Source organism: Stegodyphus dumicola, chromosome 1 (genome assembly GCF_044657685.1).
Source record: "Stegodyphus dumicola isolate Sdum_Otavi_A_Nest chromosome 1, ASM4465768v1".
NCBI lineage: Eukaryota > Metazoa > Arthropoda > Arachnida > Araneae > Eresidae > Stegodyphus > Stegodyphus dumicola.
In genome coordinates this window covers 17,018,042-17,038,936 of record NC_140768.1, presented here as the reverse complement: position 1 = coordinate 17,038,936, position 20,895 = coordinate 17,018,042, and the positions used below count along the sequence as shown (strand labels likewise).

At 34.0% G+C, this 20,895-nt stretch overlaps 1 protein-coding gene across 1 annotated transcript in view; it reads right to left on the bottom strand.

The window, feature by feature from the left end:
* LOC118193282 (junctional adhesion molecule 2A-like) overlaps positions 1-20,895 on the bottom strand; it is a 475,381-nt gene that overhangs the window by 107,451 nt on the left and 347,035 nt on the right. The window contains exon 4 of the mRNA XM_085810466.1: positions 11,093-11,228. Within this exon, the coding sequence (XP_085666592.1) occupies positions 11,093-11,228 (136 nt within the window). The remainder of the gene's footprint in view (positions 1-11,092; positions 11,229-20,895) is intronic.

Genomic DNA, 20,895 nt, shown 5'->3' with positions numbered 1-20,895 from the left:
ATTGAATTAAATCTAATTCGCCCACAGCGCATAAACCACAATAGAATAAATGCATTCTTTAAAATTCACTCTAGTATTTGTTTACCATAGCGACACTCTGGCGCTACATTCACTTAACAGTTTCATAATTATGTAACAGTTAACTTATATAATAATTTTATAACGGAAACTAAGTTAATTGTTATATAATCCAATAATTATATAACAGTTAACTTATATATTTCGTTCATATTTTAACTCATAATGCACAAAATTTATATCATTTAAAGAATAGAATTATCTAATTGTTGCCACATGTTCTATTCAAATACTAGAATAAAGCTAGAACGACGTATAAAAGAAATTAAGCAAACAAAACAAAAAAGAAACAGTTTTTCACAGACGATTGAGTATTTCTCATTCAATTAATTCAGTTCTCACTTCGCGAGAAGGCAATAATACATAAAAACTCAAATTATCTATATTAAAAATTACGAAGTAAATCTTAAACGCTTATTTCCTCTAAAAAATTCCAGAAAGGATTAAGCATGATTTAAATAATAAATGAAGGCGTTATCTTTGTTGTAGCGAAGCTAAGTTTCTCTAGATTGGCAACAAATCCACTAGTCTCCTGTTTCAAATGTAAACATCAATGGCCGCCATTAAAAAAGGCTTAGCGGCAATTAAACAACTTTAAAATTGCTGATAATTCTAAAAATATTGCACACAGATTTACTAAAGGCATAAAATCCTTAACCGGAACATAAAAACAACATAATTCAATCATTTTTAAAGCAAAATATGTACAATTTACCAACATATAAGAGTAAAGAAACTGAGATCACTGAGCCGGATAACAGAGTGGATATATATATAAATATATTTATATACGTTTGGTGCGGCCGATTGCAACCAAAATACGAGGTGCCCATCTACATGTTATAGCAGTCCTATATACAAAATTTCAACGTTCTGATGCTACTCGTTTATGAGATATGCGAGATACGTACGTACGCACGAACGTACGTACATACGTTCGTACAAACGCCACGAAAAATTCTGTTCAGAATTAATTTTATAGCAGTTTTATAATTTTTTTGAAGGAAAAGAGTATTTTATTCTGTCCTTACGTACAGATATCACGCAAAAACATCGTTAAATTGCATTCGATAGCGGTCAAAATGGATATTTTCGTTGAAATATGCTGCCTGAAACTTTTCGCGATTACAATACTTCCTTTTTTACTTCGTACAAGGAAGTAAAAATAAGCTTTAATATTTTATATTACGCACAAAGAGACTTTTTTTAACGTTTTATGTTTACCTTTATTTATTAAATTGCATGTTCTTCGCACTTAAACCATGAAATTGAATTCAACAGCATTATCACAAAATGGTTTAAAAAGAGCATAGCTTTAGAATTTCCGTCAGAGTCTTGCGCGCTGGAGATAAATTTTTTTTTCTTTTTTTTCCGTACAAAGTTGCCATTGCTAGCTTTGAAATTGTGAGTTTCAAAAATTCGTTAAAGTTTTACAAAATATGAAATCGATCATAAAAGAAATTCCAAATTTCAAATTTGGGCTTCCAGATGCCCATATTCGAGTAGAGAACTACGTTATTCAAAATTCGATGTCTCTAGGTACCATTGTTTTTTCTCAATGCCAGAAACACACATACATTCATGCAAATCCTTCATCATTTAATTTTTTAAATATAATGCGGGATTCTCATATTCGGTGGCAACAATTTGAAAAGTGAAACGCTGTTGATAGTGAACCAACGCAAAATGCTCTTCTTTGCAAAGTGCCCGTTGGGCTAAATATGCAGAAAACTTAAAACGTTTGTTCGAACATTCAAATTAGTTAAATGACTCTTATTTTGTAGATGCCTTAAAATATCCCGGTTTTATAATGTCAAAAATTAATACTGCCTTAAAATATCCCGAAAAAAAATGCTGTCAAAATAATAAGACTTCCGAAGACATCTTTTTCCGTTTAACAGAAGTGTCAAGATATCAATTTCTGTATGTGCATGAAATTGAATTACATTAGCTAAAAATGTATTTCAGTCGCAATATGAAAAAGCAGCTTTTTCATTAATGATTTTATGGCATAAAATGCACCATTATAAATATTGGAATGAAAAAAAATTGTCTTACATAATAAGCTTTAGCAATATTTATAGCGTGGGTCCCTCGGACACATTGTGTAATGATATCTGCGATAATTCTAATAATACAGGAGTGAATAATTCTTTATAAGCAATCCAGATATGATAAAATTTTTCACATTCAAATGTTTTAGCATGAGGCCGGGGTAAAAATTTCCCCTCCATATTGCGTTTAATGAAATGCATCAGGTATCCAAACCTGTCTTAAAAAAAAAAGCGTACTTTGTCTGCGATTTACGTTTTTGATTTGAATTATGTTTTTAAGTCCAAATGGGAAATTTGCCCAGAAGAATTGTCAATTTTGTTTTGGCATTTTGCGTTGATTCACTAGAAGCGTTGTTTCACTTTTAAAATTGTTGGCACCAAATATTATCGCCCTGTATTATATTTAAAGTAATTAAATAATGAGAATCTGCATAAATGTGTGCATGTTTCTCGCATTGTGATAAAACAATGGTACCTACAGCGACCAAATTTCGAATAACCTAGTCCTGTATTCAAATATGGGCATCTGGAAGCCCAAATTTGGAATCTGAAATTTGTTTTATTATCTATTTCATATTTTGTAAAACTTTAACGAATTTTTCATTAACAAACTCAACGATTTAAAAGGGAGCAATGGCAACACTATACGAAAAAAAAAATATTTCTAGCGCGAGAGACAGTGTATCGAGAATTCTAAAGCTGTAGAGTCATTAGGTTAATTGGAAGCAGAAAAGATGAAAAATTTGCAACTGCCTTCGCCGGGAATCGAACCACGTTCTCTGGAATACCGGCCCAGCGTGCTACCATTACACCACGAAGGCTCGCTAGGGTGGGAGAAATATCTTATATACTCCCCTTTTTAAAGGGCGACTAGGGTTTTGGGGGACCTAGTCGCCAAATCCTGGGTGCGGAGAATCATCATCCACAACCTTTTTAGTTCGGGCGCCACTTGTAGAGTCATTAGGTTAATTGGAAGCAGAAAAGATGAAACATATGCAACCGCCTTCGCCGGGAATCGAACCACGGACCTCTGGAATACCGGCCCAGCGTGCTACCATTACACCACGAAGGCACGCTAGGGAAGTGGGAGAAATACCTTATAAAGATATGCTTATTTTAAAATTATTTTGTGATATTGCTGTTGAGCAGAATTTTACGGTTAAGTGCGAAGAACATGATATTTATAACACACAAAACGTTCAAGCGTAATGTAAAATATGAAAGCTTTCCGATTTTTTTAACCTTTTCTCAATGACATATCTCGTGGTGTACTTTTTGACACATTCTGTATAGTTTACTTACCAGCAAAAAGCAAGATTTGCTCTTGTTCACGATTTATAACATTTACTCAGAAACTAGCAAAAGTAATGTTACGTGCGTACGGGTTGGTAAAGGATTAAACGGACGATAACAGGTCGATAAAAATTTATTTTTATCAAAAGAAAAACTCCAGAGTGCTGGAATTTTTGCATTCGTACAAGTGTTCACAGTATAATCCGTGGTTACACTTCAAACAACTAAAAACGTTTAACACAACGTAATGCAAAAAGACATCTAAAGAGAAAGCTAACTCGGATATGTCAATTTACGCGGAGCTAAACAATTCACTACAACCGTAACTAAGCAAGTGAGCTCATGGGCTCTCCCTCTCTGGCCGTTTACAGTTTTCAACCGATCGCGAGATATTTCTAGTATTTTCTGCTTCTCGAAACTACTGGAAAGCAATACGAGGGGTGAATTACGGTTACAGCTAACAAACCGGTCAATTACATTTATTCAGTTTCAACATTTATCACCGAGATACCCATTTACTTAATGTTAAATGCACGTGTATAATGTTAAATCACTGTAATCGTACATCTCCGGCATAGCTTTCTCTCAAAATTGTCTCGCGCTACATTCATTACACAGAAAAATATAACAATTTTAATTATAATTCTACTAAAATTACCTATCTAAATACAAAATTCGTAACAGTAACATTAAGGCGACTCATACACCTTAAACCCCTTATGATCTTCGAATATGTGACTGTTGCAAGAATTGGTATATTTTATTTATTTTAAAAGCAATAACTTCCAACTTTTTACAGCTGACTACATAATATAGCTGCTTTCTGAAATAGTGATCCGAAAGTTTGTGTTGCCACAAATATTTTTGTAATTTTATCCGCTTTGTGACAAAATTTTCATCATGTTTCCACCTTGCGCGCATGATATATTAAAAATGGCTAATGGTACATACTTGAATTTTAATGGAATTCTTTATATGCGCACTATTTTTTAATTGAACCCAAAATCTGAGGAATATTTTATTATTAAAAAATTTTATGGACGAAAACATTACAGATTTTTTTAATAAAATACATTTTATGAACTCCACTCCAAATGAAATAAAAATTGATCATGGAATTCTTAGAAGATTTGGTTCACGGTAATTTCCAAATATTGCAAAAGCTATATATTAAATATGGAATTAAATTATGAAACAGAATGTTTTAAACTGTGCGCGCAAGTTGGAAACATGACGAAAAATGTTGTCACAAAGGGGATTAAATTATAAAAATATTTGTGGCAACACAAACCTTTCTGATTACTATTTCAGAAAGCAGCTACAATATGTAGTCAGCCGAAAAAAATTGGAAGTAATTGCTTTTAAAATAAATAAGTTATCTTAATTCTTGCAACAGTCACGTATTCGAAGATCTTATGGGTTTTAAGGTGTATGAGTCCCCTTAAAGTTACGTAACAGATAAAAAAGTAAGTGGGTTGTACAGCCTTATAAAGGAGAACAAAATCAAGTAACAACCTATTGTAGGGATTCGCGTTTTACTTGCTTTCTAAATACATTTCGGAACAAATCCCGATACGTTAGATATGTCACAGACTAATGCAAAAAATAATCCTCGGCTATCTCTGCTATGACGTCCTTTACCTTTTGATTTCCACCGCTACTTCTTTAAAATCCGTTAAATTTACATAGCTTTATGCAAAATTGATGTAGTGTCTAATACTCCTCTCTCATCTTATGTTTCAAAGGGAAAATGCACAAATCTCCTTTTGAAGATTCATAGCCAAGAGCAATCAGTTAGGACTGCGTAGAAAATAAGTAGTTGCCCAATGGTAGTTGCCCATGTACACCAGTAACAGAATATATACCAAAGCTGCAGTATAATGTAGAAGTGCATCTTGGTCTCTAGGAGATAAACATGGCAAAGTTAACCGCAACTCAAATATGCATATAATAATTGTACACTTCTTACTTCCGTATAAATTTACCATTTGTGTAAAAAAAAAAAGCTTTGAAGTGTCTCATTCTTCAGGGGATTCGGAGAAACAAGAAACGAGCAAAGACAAATGAATTAAAACGAAAGAAAGAAAGCTGGCATATCTTGAAACAAAATTGTGTATCTAAATTTGGAAAGCTCTCGGCAGAATATCTAGCTACCATTTTCATAAATATTCTTATTTTCCATCACACAAAACCAATGATTTGCATTATATTTCGAATAAAGTATCTTCTATGAATAAATTATCAAAAAAAAAAAAAAAAAATTCGAATGAATTTCAGTGGTATTTAGCTGTCTGAATATTTTCCATTTATACCCCAACATGTAGTTCCAGATCATCTTGAAGCGTAGTCAATTTGTTTTTTTTAGTCGCTTTTCTTTACATTTCTTTATTTTAATAGGGGTATCAGGTTCAATGTTCCTTCTTACCTTCTTCGGAAACATGCAAGGACCTGACTTGGAACAGAGAGCTTACTAAAGCTATGTTCAAAACTGTGGGAAGTAAACAGGATGCACAAGAAGGGTATACAAAACCCTTTATTTTTCTCTATGTACAATGACTTCCGTACTTCGGAATACACCGACCCGCTACTTGGGGTCAAAACGTAAAAGTATAAAAATAAAACTAAACTCTGATTTAACTTTAGAATAATAAACGTGGAAGATTGGCCTTATATTAACAGGAAGCGTATGTAGTACAGAGAACTGTGAACACTACAATGCGTTTTAAAATTTATCAAGAGGATTAAAACCTCTGGCCTGGAAGGCAAACAGCAACTGCGTAACTTCTAAGGTAAGCGGCCTGCTTTGACTCACTGCTTCCTCTCTCTCGCTTGGCAAAAAGCCACAACTTAAATACTTGACGTTCGCTAGACAAACTTTGCATAAAAACCTTAACGCTTATAATTCTGGCCGGAAGTAGAAAATAAGAAGTGATAGTAAAGATTTAAAATAAAATAAACGTTAGTAAAACTTAAGATCCTTACAGGGGGACCGGAAAGTATTGTCGTTTCTGCGCATGTTGACAACATGCTAAGGGCAAAAGTGGAAGCAAATCCATGTCAAACACACTTAACCAACCTTGGTCGACCATCCAAGAACATTTAAAGCAGAATGGAAAAATAATCAAAGAGTCCCCCCATAATCTGTCCGAAAAGAACAAAGCCAACCTATCCATCACATGCAACGTATTGCTTAAACGGAACCGTACAGAACCGTTTTTTGATCGTTTGATTAGTGGAAACAAAAACAAATTAAATCCTATACGACAATCCAAAACTCAAAAGGCAGTTTTAATAGGGGTTACAAAGCGTTTATATCCCGAAAAAGAGCTTCTGGGTGGTTGGTAGAGTATTCGCGGAATTTTTCATTTTAAATTTCTGAAACCTGAACAAACTGTTAACGCAGACCTTTATTGTGAACAATTGGATGGAGTGAACCAATCTTTAATCGAAAAATATCAATTGTCAACAGAAAAGGCGTCATTCTGCAGCACGACAATGCAAGACCGCACTGTGCAAGACGAACACTGGAAAAAATTAATGAATTGGGGGTGGGAGGTACTGCCATACTCACCCCCCATACTCGACCGATATCGCAGCATTGGATTTCCATTTATTCGGATCCCCCCGACATTTTCTTAATGGCAAAAAATTTGAAAATTTGGATGATGTCCAAGATGTCCTCTCGAGATATTTTACTCAAACACCAATTGATTTTTATCGGTCCGGGATTAAAAATCTGCACATTAGATGGCAAAAGGTTGTTGATAACGAGGGTGATTATATTATTGATTAAAAATAAAACTAGGGTTGATCTTTACAATATGGTAACTGGTAGTTTGGCGACATTTTGGAGGCGATAAAGGTTACTACCTGGCACTTTGGTAATAATGTGAGCAGTACTCAGTTCCGATTACGCATTATTTTGTGTGAGGGAAATGAGAGATCATGGGATACGTCATGTGATATTAATGGACGAATTTCGGTTCTTTAATCGGAAAAGGGGGGAAATCGGGAAAAAATCTGGAAATTTTGTATTTGGCTTTATTCTGTGTTGTGTGAAACAGTGTTCGTGAATTTTTGGATCCCATGGCCGTAACTAAAGTGAATTCGAAATGGGTATTTATGTATGTATTAATTTAATGTATGTGCTCATTTATATTTTAAGTAGTGTTTTTGAATTTAATTATATTTTAATTAAATGATAGTTATTTTGTGAATTTTATGTTTGTAGGAATTTGGTATACGTTTTAGTTGAAGTAAACGTGCATGGAAATAATTTAAATATCTGACAATAAGTATTTGTAATGGTTGCGGTATGAATTCGTTGGTGACGTGTATAATGTAATAGATGATTTAGAGGTAAAGGTTTTTGGATATTTTATTTATTTTATATGTGGAAATGTTCATATTTGGAAAGGGTAAATACTTTTTCGCGATCAGGTAATTTCATATATGTTCTTTTTACCTGGTTTAAAGATTGAGAAAATTGTCATGTATTTTCGTGAAATTTTTCTAATTTATGAGAAAAAAGCAGTGTACATGGATATAGTGAAGAGTGTGCGCAATGCCATTTTTGTGCAATTCTGGGATGTTTTTTTAAGTAAAAATAAGTCGGCATGTACATGGTTTATGTGTATGTGTTATTTTGAAAAACGCGTAAGGAGTATGGTATTGTGCACTTTTTCCCAATTTTGCAGTGAATATTTGTCATGATTAAGCAGTTTTGTTAGATAAAATTTCTAGCATAAGTGTATTTCGGCTAGTAGATTGTTGGAAGAAGTGTTCAGTAGATAAAAAGAAAAGAAACATGTCTTTACTTCGTGAAGACAAAATGGCGGCGGGAAAAAAAAATAGAGGGTTGCTGTAGGAGAGTTGGTCGCCAAATTTTTGCCAAAAAAACGCCAAGTTACCATAATGTAAAGATCAACCAAAACTAGTTAAAAATGTATTCGTTTGAATTTAATGTAAGAAAGCGACAATACTTTCCGGTCCCCCTATTATAACTAAAGTTGCATCTTCAGCCTGTAAAACTATATTCTTTGCATCTGTAGTACTTCAGCAGTGAAGTTTAATTACAGGTACCTTTATCGAGAAAGAATTGTTCATCAATCCATTAATATATAATCCATCAATGTATAATCAACCAGTCTGCCAATGCATTTTAGATTAAATGAAATAGGAATACGACAAATTCATGATTGACCTCCTTAGCTAATTATGACATTCTTGTTTATAATTACATCACTGGAAGTTTCCGTTTCTGTTTTGTCTAACTATTGATTGATAGCGCCATTGCTGAGTAAGCGATGATTATTATGTTTACAATAATTAAAAATTGGCTGCATAACGATATCACTGTATTAACATTGCCTTGCGTTTGCCGGTTTGTTCTTGCTTTTTGTGAAGTTCCTTTTCACTGACATGGAAATGTGAAGCTTTCTGTACAAGAAGGTAAGATTTTTGCAGGTTACACATAGTTTTTCAATGTGAAAGAAATATGTGTAGTGTGCTGATTATTATTGTATAATGTATAAATATATTTACCTTATTTTTAATTCATATTAGTGGTCCGCCAAATATAAAATCATACTCGTATATGTAATAGTTCGTGAAGTTCTAAGGGTTGACGACCGCTGCTCTAAACTTCAGAGTACATAAATAAGAACTGCCATTTATTTCTTGCTGAATTCACAGATGATTCGTAAAGGTATCGAGATAGCAAAACATATGTACTGGATGCAGTCTCTAATGATAACCCGAAATCAATATTGAAATTGACAATGATTAAATCATGCTAGACTAGCCGGCGATGCTCAGGAATGACCACGCATATACTTCTCTTATATTCATAGAATATATCATCCACCGACCATCAAAGGCTCGTTCTTAGCTCATCAGTATTCGTATAACACCAGCTAATGGTCCCTCACTTTATCTCTCTCTTGAAGTACACTGTGTTTAAAATTCTTCAACTTTGCTGATTAATTTTAACCATAATATGGCTGTCAGAGTTAACTAAGGATCAACTGTAGTGAATTCATCATGAGAGGAAGACTCGAGGTTAAATGACTGTACAATATCTTAACATTCTATTTATCTTATCAATAACTTATCAATAACGGTCTCTTTTCGTCAACACGTAATTAATTATCCATGCCTTCTGCAAATGAAAAGAGTAAGCTGCGTTTATAAACGCACATTTTTACATATATTACCAAATACACAATTAGCCTAAAAGGGGATTAACTGAACGGGATATTTAGTCTCGAAACGGGATTTGGCAGCGCATTACTTTAAATAAATATAATTAATATATATATGGTGTTTTTAAATATTTTGCAATTGTGTTGTTGAATCGAGTTTTATGTGATGTATGTGCAAAGGACATAAAAATAAACACACCAAATATTAATAATAAAAAGTCAAACAAAATTTGCAAGCCATCTTATTTAGAAAACGGAACATTGATATAAATAAATAAATAAAATCAACTTAAAGGTACAGGAACGTTGCTGTTAGTCCAGCAAATATCTTATTTTCACTTTAACGAATGCCTAGTAGGTATTGTGTAGATGAACGAGTGCCTAGTAGGAAATGCGCAGATTACCTAGGTAATAGGAGAAATGAAACAATTTTCGTCACTTCAACGGATCACCCTAGTTAATCTGCACATTACCTAAATAATCTGTAGAATAACAGATTTCTGTTAAAGATTTGCATATTGAAGGCTAAGCAGTATGAATGTTTTTTTCTTCCAATTTTCTATTGTGTACGAATTTAGGTCTAAAACTCTGCAAACCCACTTTGTAATTTTATTCATATTGTTACAAAATGTACAGGCGCGGTAAGATGGCTTCCCCGCAAAGCAGTTTTAGGGTTGCTATAAAATTCCAAGGGAAGGTATGGTTGCCATATTTGGCGTGAAATCGCCCATTTGGCGACAAAATGGGCGATATGCCATGGACGGATGGAGAACCTTCTGGAACGAATTCTTACCGGGTTAGCCCAGAATGTTTTCGAACACAAGCCGAAAGCTATAAAAACCCTGCTAGTCCGCAGTCAGTTAGTGTGCCTCGTCTAGAGTGCGAGTGCGAGATAGTAAGTATCGAGTTGGTGTCTCGTCTAGCGAGTCAATTCCTGCGGAGTCGATAGAGTTGACAGTCAGGCAACGAGTGCCGAGTGGGTCGTCGAGTGCACTGAAAGAGTCTCGTAGTGTATTGCGGTTAGTGCATCGTCGAGAGAGTGTGTTGAGCTAATGGAACGACTGAACCGAAGAGTCGGGAGCCGTGCTCTGTGTGGCGTCGAGGAGAGTCTCGAGAGTACATGGAGTTCCGAGAACGACCGAACAGAGTCGGGAGCTGTACTCTGGTGCTTTGCAGTGAAGCTATCTTACCGCGACTGTACATTTCGTAACAATATATTCAAACCAGATTTATCGTAATAGTGATTTAGTTTATAAATACATAAAACACTTCGAAAATAGAGTTTTATTCAAAATAATGTGTATTTCATTTGGAATATTTAAAGTGTCGAAAATCTCGTTTCGCGTTAAAACTTACGTTAAATTTCTCAATGCTGCTTTTCCTGAAATAGGAGATGCTGGGAAAACATTGAATATTTCCTGCTGCATGAACCAAGTTTCTGAGCAAATAGTTAAATATACTTACTGTAAACTACGACGTCTCTGTGGACCTGTACACACCCGAAGTACGGTTCATCCGCAGACACTTGGCATGTATATTGGCCTTCACTTTTTAACGTCAAGTTTCGTAGATACACAGTGTTCGGGCTTGATCTTGCCATCTATGAAAGAAAATTTAATTAATTTAAAAATTTATTTAATTTTTAGATTGGAATACATTCCGAAACTGTAATATATCACTGAACTATAATATATATAATTATGAAATATTATATAATAATTCCGACAATGTAATATAGTACTATTCTGAAACAATAAGATATTAGTATGTAATGTTAATACTAAAATGCTATAGTTAATATTTTAATTTCACTGCTAAAAATGTCGTTGTTCTTTATTTTCTGCTCATTCTTCTTTTCTTCCGTTTTCTTAGCTGTAATTTCTCTGTGAATTCGCTCCTCATTTACTCCACATTTCAGTTTATTAATTATAAAAAGTTTATTTTGTTATACATATATAATAATAAAGAAATAATTATTGTGTATATGTGTCTGTGTGTGTCGCACAGCGTAAGAATGTAAAGGCCCAAAAATATCACCAAGTTTAGTCCATAGATTTGAGAGAGGTCGTCATGGAGCTCGAAGCAATTCTTTCAAAAATACAGTTTAGCGTTTTACTTTCTTGCACAAAGTCAAGAAACTATTATAATCCCGAAAAATTTTGAGTATCATATTTCAACGAAAATATCCATTTCGACTGCTCTCAAATCCAATTGAACGATATTTTTGCCTGACAACTTTACGTACGGACAGATTAAAGCACTGGTTTTCCGAAAACTGATTGTGAAATGATTTTAAAATGGATTCAGAAGTGATTGTTTCGTGACGCCTGTACGTACGTACGTACGTATGACTCTCATGTAACTGTAAACATTCTGTTACCGATCTTGGCGAGCTTAGGTTTTTTTTATTCTTTGATAAATTGTGCAATTTTTTTTGCTTTAAAAGTGATTGAATTATATTCTTATGTTCCGGTTAATGTTTACGTTAATCTGCAAGCAATAGTTGTAGAATTATCAGCAATTTCAAAGTAGCCAACGAAGCCACGATTTAATAAAATTTCACATTCTTAGTAGAGCAGTGGATTAAGTCACTTGGTTCACCTTCTGCCGCTTGGACTTTTTTCCCAGTGGGATCAAAGGTTAACTTTCAGTTTTGTACACCGAAAGTTTTGTCTTCCTGTCCGCTGCCCGAATTACTTGTTCTTTCTCAAAAACTCTAACTTGGATTGCAAAAGTGTTTTTTCAACTGTTTTTAACTGCATCTGGCGCTTTAGGATTTTCTTTATTTAACAATATTTAAGGCAGACGATTTGAGTATTTATGTATTTTTGCCTTTCCGCAAAGTGAGAACAGATTTGATTGAATTTGAAATATAACTCTAATAAAATTCGAGGAAATGTATGTAAATGAAGTGCAGCAAAAATGTGTATAATTTAATAGGCTCTACAACGAAGTCATGCGGTGTCAAGATCAGATTTTTTATCAATGTTGAAACTACTTTTTGAAGACATTTTGAATTGGTCTTGAAATGACAACTGATATTCTACCAAATTTGGCTTTTCGCCATATTGATCGACTTCATTAGCTAATTCTACAATAAATTTACTTTTCCACATTGAAAAACCTAGAATACAATTCGAAATTCTAATTTATTGTAACGTCGACATTTTGTATTCTTTCTAACGGGATTTCCTGTATTCGAATCTTTCTTGAAAACTCTTTTTCCAGAATATGACGTCTATTTCTCTCTCGCTTTCTCACTTCGTAAGAATATTCAACTTCAATAAGTAATTTTAAATGTTGACATGGAGCCCAATTTCTGCAGAGAATGCTTGATTTTAAAATGATTCCAATCCAGCATTCTTAGTTGATTAGTACATACGATTATTTGTGGTGAATTATGGTGAGCCATTCTTGCGCCATTAAGTATATTTTTATTTCAAGCATTTCCTTTTAATAGCTAATTTTCTTTAATAGCTAAGTTTAATTTTCCTTTTAATAGCTAAGTTTATGATTATGCATAACATTCGTTATTCTTTTCATGAAAATGCTGCTGATGTCCATATGTATGTGCCTGTATCAACGGAATTTGACATGCTATTATTTTCCCATTTTATTGAACACATTGCAATAAAAATGTTAAAAACCAAATAAAAACAAAAGGCCTTTTGTTTATGTTTGAAACACTTGATAAACATTTGAAAAACATTTGTTTCGAATGTAAACAAAACGGCCTTTTGTTTACATTTGAAATTTGCTTAGGCTTAGCAGCACTTAAACTTTTAAATTCTTGATAATTCTAAAGCTTATAAAATATTTTCTCCTTCCTTTTAGCATGCCTTCGTTGTGTAACGGTAGCACACTCGGCACGTATTTGCGAGGTCCACGTTCCAATCCCGGCAGGAGCCGTTGCTCATGTTTTGTGTCACCTGCTTCAAATTAACGCAATAACTCTACAAGCTATTGCATGCAGATTAACTAAAGGCATGAAACATTAACTGGAATATAAAAATAATATAATTCAATCACTTTCAAAACTAAAAATGCACAATTAACGAACATCTCTACACATAATAAAAGAAAGAGTCTGTCTGTCTTTCTTTCGCCCTGCGCATAAGTTAATAGACCGACGGCTACGAAATTTGGTACATAGGTGCATCTAGACAAGAGCCAGCGCACCTGGAAGCGATTTTTTCGAAATTCCAGTTCAAATTGTTTTAATTTTATGTTTTGTGACGAAATCGCGTCATTTTGAGACATAATGGGCTATAGGAAAGCGAGATTTTTCTCTACACACTCCATCTTCTCATCGTCATGAAACGTAGGCACTTGGCTATTTTACGAACTTAAAACAAATTTCATGTTTCAATAAATCGATTCAATACGAATTTATTTAACAATGGGAGTTTACACCTTTTCAACGGGATTTTTTCTAAAAAGGTTTATTTTAAAAATTGTACAGTTTACTTTTCTTTGATTTTTGAACATGTTAAACTTTCATCCTTGCGACTGCTTTTACGAAAAGAATTTTGGAAAAATGATAATATTTTGTATTTTAAAGAAATGTTTTAAATGAAGCTTCCGAGTACACTTCTTACATCTTTAAAAATGTGATTTTGGCAACAATTTTCCTGTCTTATTGTTGTTGATGGACTTTTGATGAAATCGCATCATTTTGAATAGTTTCATTTCTTTTAGAAATGTGAGTTTGGCAACCATTTTTCATCGTATTTCTTATGTCACTGTTTTTAAGAGATTGGCATATTTCATTGTCATTTATATATATATATATATATATAATACATTTTTAGTGATTTTTGGTTTTTGATAAAGTTGTTCTGCAGAGTAAAATTCTGCGCGTAATTTTATGTTTTTTGAGTTGCTTTCATGCTATTTTCTGCTTATTTCACTGTTTGTAAGATATTGAAAAGTTTTGTATGATTTTTTTTTCTTCAACGAAACGTTCGTTAATTTTTTTATTAGGATAATTAATATTTGTATTAAGGGATATTGCTTATTTCATTGTAATTTTGTTATACGTAGTAACTTTTTTATGAAGTTGTTTTGCAGAGTAAACTTCTACGCAGTTTTTAAATTTAACGTTTGGTGTTCTCTTCAGTCATTTTTCCGGTACTTTTAAAAACCAGAGGAAGGCTGGCAGCGAAGCTGCTAGTAAAAGAATAAAAAACTGAGATAATCGACCTGGGTAACTCAGAGGCAATATATTATGTGGCAGCATATTATGTGAGGCCGTTCGTAAAGAAAAAGGGAGGTTCACAACTACACGTTATGGTAGTCCGATATATAAAATTCCAAAGTTCTAAGGCTATTCGTTTTCGAGTTATACGATATACATACGTACGCACGTACAGACGTCAAGGAAAACATCTCTTGGGAATTCATTTTAAATCCATCTTGCAATCCCTTTTGATAAAAAGAGTAACTTATTATGTCTTTACTTACAGATGTTACCCCAAAATATCGTTCAAATGGATTCGAGAGACATCAAGGTAGATATTTTCGTTGAAATATGATAACCGAAATCTTTCGCGATTACGATACTTAGCTTACTTCGTAAAAGAAAGAAAAAAAATAATATTTCAAATTCAGTTTTTTATAAGTCCAAATGAACTCTAAAATATGATGATTTCGTTTTGAGATTTTGCCTTGAAGCACTCTGAATGTCCTTTTAACTTTTCAAACACTTGCCACCAAATATTATCGCTCTTTATTATACGTTTGGAGAAATTAAATAAGGAAGAATCTGCATAAATGTATGCATATTTCTGGCACTGTGATAAAACAACGGTACCTAGAGCCATCCAATTTTGAATGACGAAATCCTACTGCTAATATGGGCTTCTGGAAGCCGAAATTTGAAATATGGAATTTGTTTTATTATCTATTTCATAATTTGTAATAGCTTTAACGAAGTTTTGATTCAAGGATTTCAAAGCGAACAATGGCAACGCTGTACAGAAAAAACATTTTTATCTCTAGCACGTGAGACTCCGTATCGGAAATTCTAAACATGGCCTCAATTTAAAATTATTATGCGATATTGCTGTTGAACTGAATTTTATCGTTTATGTGCGAAGAACATGATATTTAGTAAATAAAGGTAACAAACAAAATGTTAAAAAAAACGCTCCTTTGGACGTAATTTAAAATCTGAAACCTTTGTAGAAACATTAAGTATTTTGGAAGCAAGAGAGATGAAAAATTAGCAGCGCCTTTGCCGGGAATCGAACCACGGACCTATTAATTACGCGCTGAGCGAGCAGACCACCACACCACAAAGGTATGCAAAGAAGGCGGGAAAAATACCTTATATACTCCCCCTTCTTAAAGGGCGAATGTGGGTTTAGGGGACCCAATCGCCAAATCCTGGGTGAGGAGAATCATCCTCCAACACCCTTTTAGTTAGGGCGCCATTGTAGAGGCATTAGGTATTTTGGAAGCAGGAAAGATGAAAAATGAGCAACGCCTTCCCCGGGAATCGAACCACCGACCTCTGGAATGCGCGCCTGGCGTGCAGACCACCACACCACGAAGGCATGCCAAGAAGGCGGGAGAAATACCTTATACCCTTCAGATTTTCTTTTCACTTTTTTTAAAATTTAAAATCATTTTAAATATTTTTACAACAGCGGTCGAAAACGTATTAAAATTAATGAAAATGTCAAAATAACTTCGCTAGAAAGTCTTCTGTTTTACTACAAACAAATCGATTCAAGATAAACAGCAGATCCGGAATCTAATTTTGTGGTCAGCGTAATCAGAAATTATGGTAATGGTATATTCTGGAATGGTCATAGGGCTGTCTAAATAAGGATATACTTAATCTGCAAGTCAAACGTAACGGGAGCAAAGTGAATTAAATTACACCAGTCGGAGGCATTTTACCCTCAGTAACAAAGTAATGTAGCAGGTGCTATCTTTCACGGAGATCATCAGATATAGATAGGAATCATTAGCATTCAGTGACGCTCCTCTTTAGGTTCGGGAAGTGCTACTGCAAAATGGTGCAGTCAAAGCTCGGACTAAAGTAAATACATATGCTTGGTGCTCTTAATGTCAAGTAAACAGATTTAGGAATAGTTTAAAACTTGGAATTATGCAGGTTAATACTGTTAGTTAAGCATAGTGACACAGTATAACAGATAAAGTAAACACAGTCTGTTGGTACTGCCTACATACGATGTTATTCAAAATTCGAAGACGCTGAAATGTTAGATATGCTCCTGAGATTCTGCATATATAAATCTTTAAGTTCTATATATGTAATTTAACAAACATAATACATACATAAATTCGATTTATACCTCATATACTATTATCAGCTTAAAGTTATGAATAATTATCTGCACATCTAGTATCATAACGTACATAGCTTTGTAGAGTCATTAGGTCTTTTTTGCTTCCTTGTACAAAGTAGAAAGGAAGTATTGTAATAGCGAAAAGTTTCAGGCAGCATATTTCAACGAAAACATGTATGTGGTGTTTGTACGTACGGATGTATCTCGCATTAACTCAAAAACGAGTAGCCTTAGAACTTTGAAATTTTGTATATAGGATTGCCATAACATGCAGATGTGCACCTCGTATTTTGGTTGCAATCGGCCGCACCAGACGTATATAAATACTATATATATATATATATATATATATATATATATATATATCCACTCTGTTACTCGGCACAGTGATCTCAGTTTCTTTACTCTTATATGTTTGTAATTGTACATTTTTTGCTTTAAAAATGATTGAATTATGTTGTTCTTATCTTCCGGTTAAGGTTTTTATGCCTTTAGTAAATCTATATGCTGTATTTTTAAAATTCTCAACAATTTAAAAAATGTTTAAGTGCCGCTAAGCCTAATAATTTTTTTGATGGCGGCCATTGCTTGTTTACATTTGAAACAGCAGAGTAGTGGATTTGTTGCCAATCTAGAGAAACGTAGCTTCGCAACAACAAAGATAAGGCCTTCATTTATTATTGCGAATTAAATCATGCTTAATCCTTTCTGGAATTTTTTCGAGGAAATAAGTATTTAAGATTTACTTCGCAATTTTTAATACAGATATTTTGAGTTTTTATGTATTTTTGCCTTCTGGCGAAGTGAGCACAGAATTAATTGAATGAGAAATACTGATTCATCTATGAAAAACTATTTCTTTTTTTTTGTTCTGCTTGCTTAATTTCTTTTATACATCGTTCTAGATTACGGTATTTGAATAGAACATATGGCAACGATTAGATAATTTTTTTCAAATGATATAGATTTTGTGCATTCTGAATTATAATATGAACGAAATATAATGCTGTTAGGTGAACCTAGCGCCAGAGTGTGGCTATGGTAAACAAATATAGTGAATTTTAAAGAGTGCATTTATTCTATTGTGGTTTATGCGTTGTCGGCGAAGTAGATTTAACTCAATCCAATAAGTTTAAATGAAATGCAATAAAAAATGGGTATAATTTAATATTCCGTACAAGGAAGTCATGGGGTGTACACAACAGATTTTTTGAACATGGAGATATGAAAAATGCGCAATGCTCTAGCCGGGACTCGAACTTCAACCACACGAACACGTTAGTGTGCTACTGTTACACGACGAAGGCATGCGGAAAGCTGGGAGTAAATACCTTATAAGTTGATTTCGCCATAAATGCGTTTCAGTGATAATAGCAATAAACTAAAAACAGTGGCACCAGAAATCAGTAAGACAAAGCCATCCTTCAGTTATCTTTAGCTTATCTTCTGGACTGTAATATACAGCAGTCATGTCTTAAATAGAAAGGATTAATGCGTATCTTAATCCTCACAGAATTATGAGCCCATGCATTGTGATACATCGTGATAAATTATAGCGTCTCTCCTGTGTATGTTACTGTGATGTATTAATTGATACAACGGGCAAACAACTGATACGTCCGTGATTAGTTTGTAGTCATTAGGTCATGTTGAAGCGGAAGACGTGAAAAATATGCAATATCGTTGCCGGGACTCGAATCTGTACCTATCGAATACGCGTTGAGTGTGTTACCAGTACACCACGAAGGCATGCTGGACGAAGGGAGAAAATACATTATAAGTTAATTTCTGATTAATTATTGTTTATGTTTAACTTCTATTTCCAAAAAAACTATTAGATATGACTAATAGTAGAGTCCCGAATGGAAATGCAGTAAGCATTAAAACATCTTCACCTGGATTTGAACCACTGAGTGTCGTTCGTTTTTCGAAGTTTTTCGAAACAAGAAAGTTTAGTAGAGCATTATTTAAGTGCAGTAACAGTTAAGCACAGGAAAATGAAGAATAAATGCTATCTTTTCCGTATATGCTCTTGCACTATTTAGTTAGAAACCGAAAGTTTGGTAGTGTATTCATCTTCCGAAAAACCTATTATGTGTATAATATATAGATCTGAAAACTCTTAACTATAATTTAAAAACTTATATAAAAATAATAATAAAAAATCTAAAAGGTTCAAGATTTTAAATTATGTCCAAAGGGCCGTTTTTTAGCGTTTTCAAAATTCGATGGTATGTATCGTTGTTTTATCACAATGTATCACAATGTTCTATGTATCGTTGTTTTATCACAATGTAAGAAATAAACATACATTTATGCAGATTTTTCATTATTTAATTTCTTCAAATATAATGCAGGACTCTAACACTGGGTGGCCACAGTTTGAAAAGTGAAACGGAAATTTATAATGATTCAACACAAAATCGCAAAATGAAAACAATAGTCCTTAAGGGGCTAAGTCCCTTTGGAACAATTTATGAATAAGATGGCGATGGTTCGTCTTGCATATTTAATGTTTGCTCTGATTTAAAACCCTCTGTGCGGCCAGGGTTTTCGCTAAGAAAGCACAAATTTACTATGAGAACAAATTACTTTTTTGATTTTAATGCAAAACCTCTGCTGGTATTTCATACCTGGATTTGTGTACTTTTGATATATTGCCTTTATTTCGTTGACATATTTTAATATACAAGTATATATACGTTCGTACAGATATCACAAAAAATATTATAGGCCGTATATATACGACCTTGCCGCTTAGAGGGTTAGCGGCAACAAGAGCGAATAAAATATTAGTCTTTTGAACAACGGTTATATGCCATTTATAGTTATAATTTGTTTTCATTGTTATAATTTCATATCAGGTGTGATAATGATAATTGAAAAAAAAGAGTTAGAATGATGTAAAAGCTTTTGTAATTGATGAGTATGTAGAGACATTAGGTTATTTCGAAGAAGGAGACATGAAAAATGACCAATGCCCTTGCGGGACTCGAACCTCGGATCTCTAAACTATGCGCCGAGTGTGCTGGCCACTTTACGACGAAGGTATGCTAGGAAGGCGGGAGTGATTCAAATGTCTCTTGTGAATGAATGTAATTTAAATTAGGAAGGTTATATAAACTGTATGTGTTATGCAACCAATTTAACAACTGTCATGTCAACGTCTGTTATGCAAGACAGAAACTTGGTCATTATTGTGTAAATAGCTCCCTAAAAAATTATGCTCTAAACTTTTTTGAAAGACAAAGGGCACGTCATTACGTCGGAATGGTATTTAACTGCTTCTGGAGAAAACACGGAATCTTTCTTGCACTTACTTTTCGCGAGTAATGGGAAAGGCTGCTAAGTGATCAAAGAGAATTTGATGGATGGCAGACGTTAATGATCTGAAGACTCGGAACGAGTATATCCGAAACTGCACAATTGGTAGATTTTTCATGGTCTGCCGTTATTATTATTCATAAAATATAAAATAATATGGATAAATGACAGTGAAACCAGCAATAGAGGCCAAGGTTCTGGACGTCCACGCGTCATCAAAGAAAAAGGACGTCGAAAACTGTCCTACCTAGTACAGCAAAATTGGCGCCAGTCAGTGCCATAGCTGAAAACCCAAAGAAGGTCCAAGTGCTTCGGAACGCAAAGTTCTGTGGATATTTATGGATATCCAACTGGACGACAGACGTTCACTCGTGTGCATGTGTTGACCAAGAGTCATTGCCAACTAGCCTTCAGTGGGCCGGGAACACTGAGACTGGAATCTCCCTCATCACGGCGGTGATCACGCCGTTTTCCAGGTGAACAGTTGCTCCACACAGGCTGGTGGGGAGGTGCTATGCCTTGTAGGACATTCTCATGGGCGGGCTGTAGAACTCTTAGTTGTGGTAAAACAGATATGAAAGCTGAGAACTATCTCAACCTAACTGTGGATCAGTGCATCCTCAC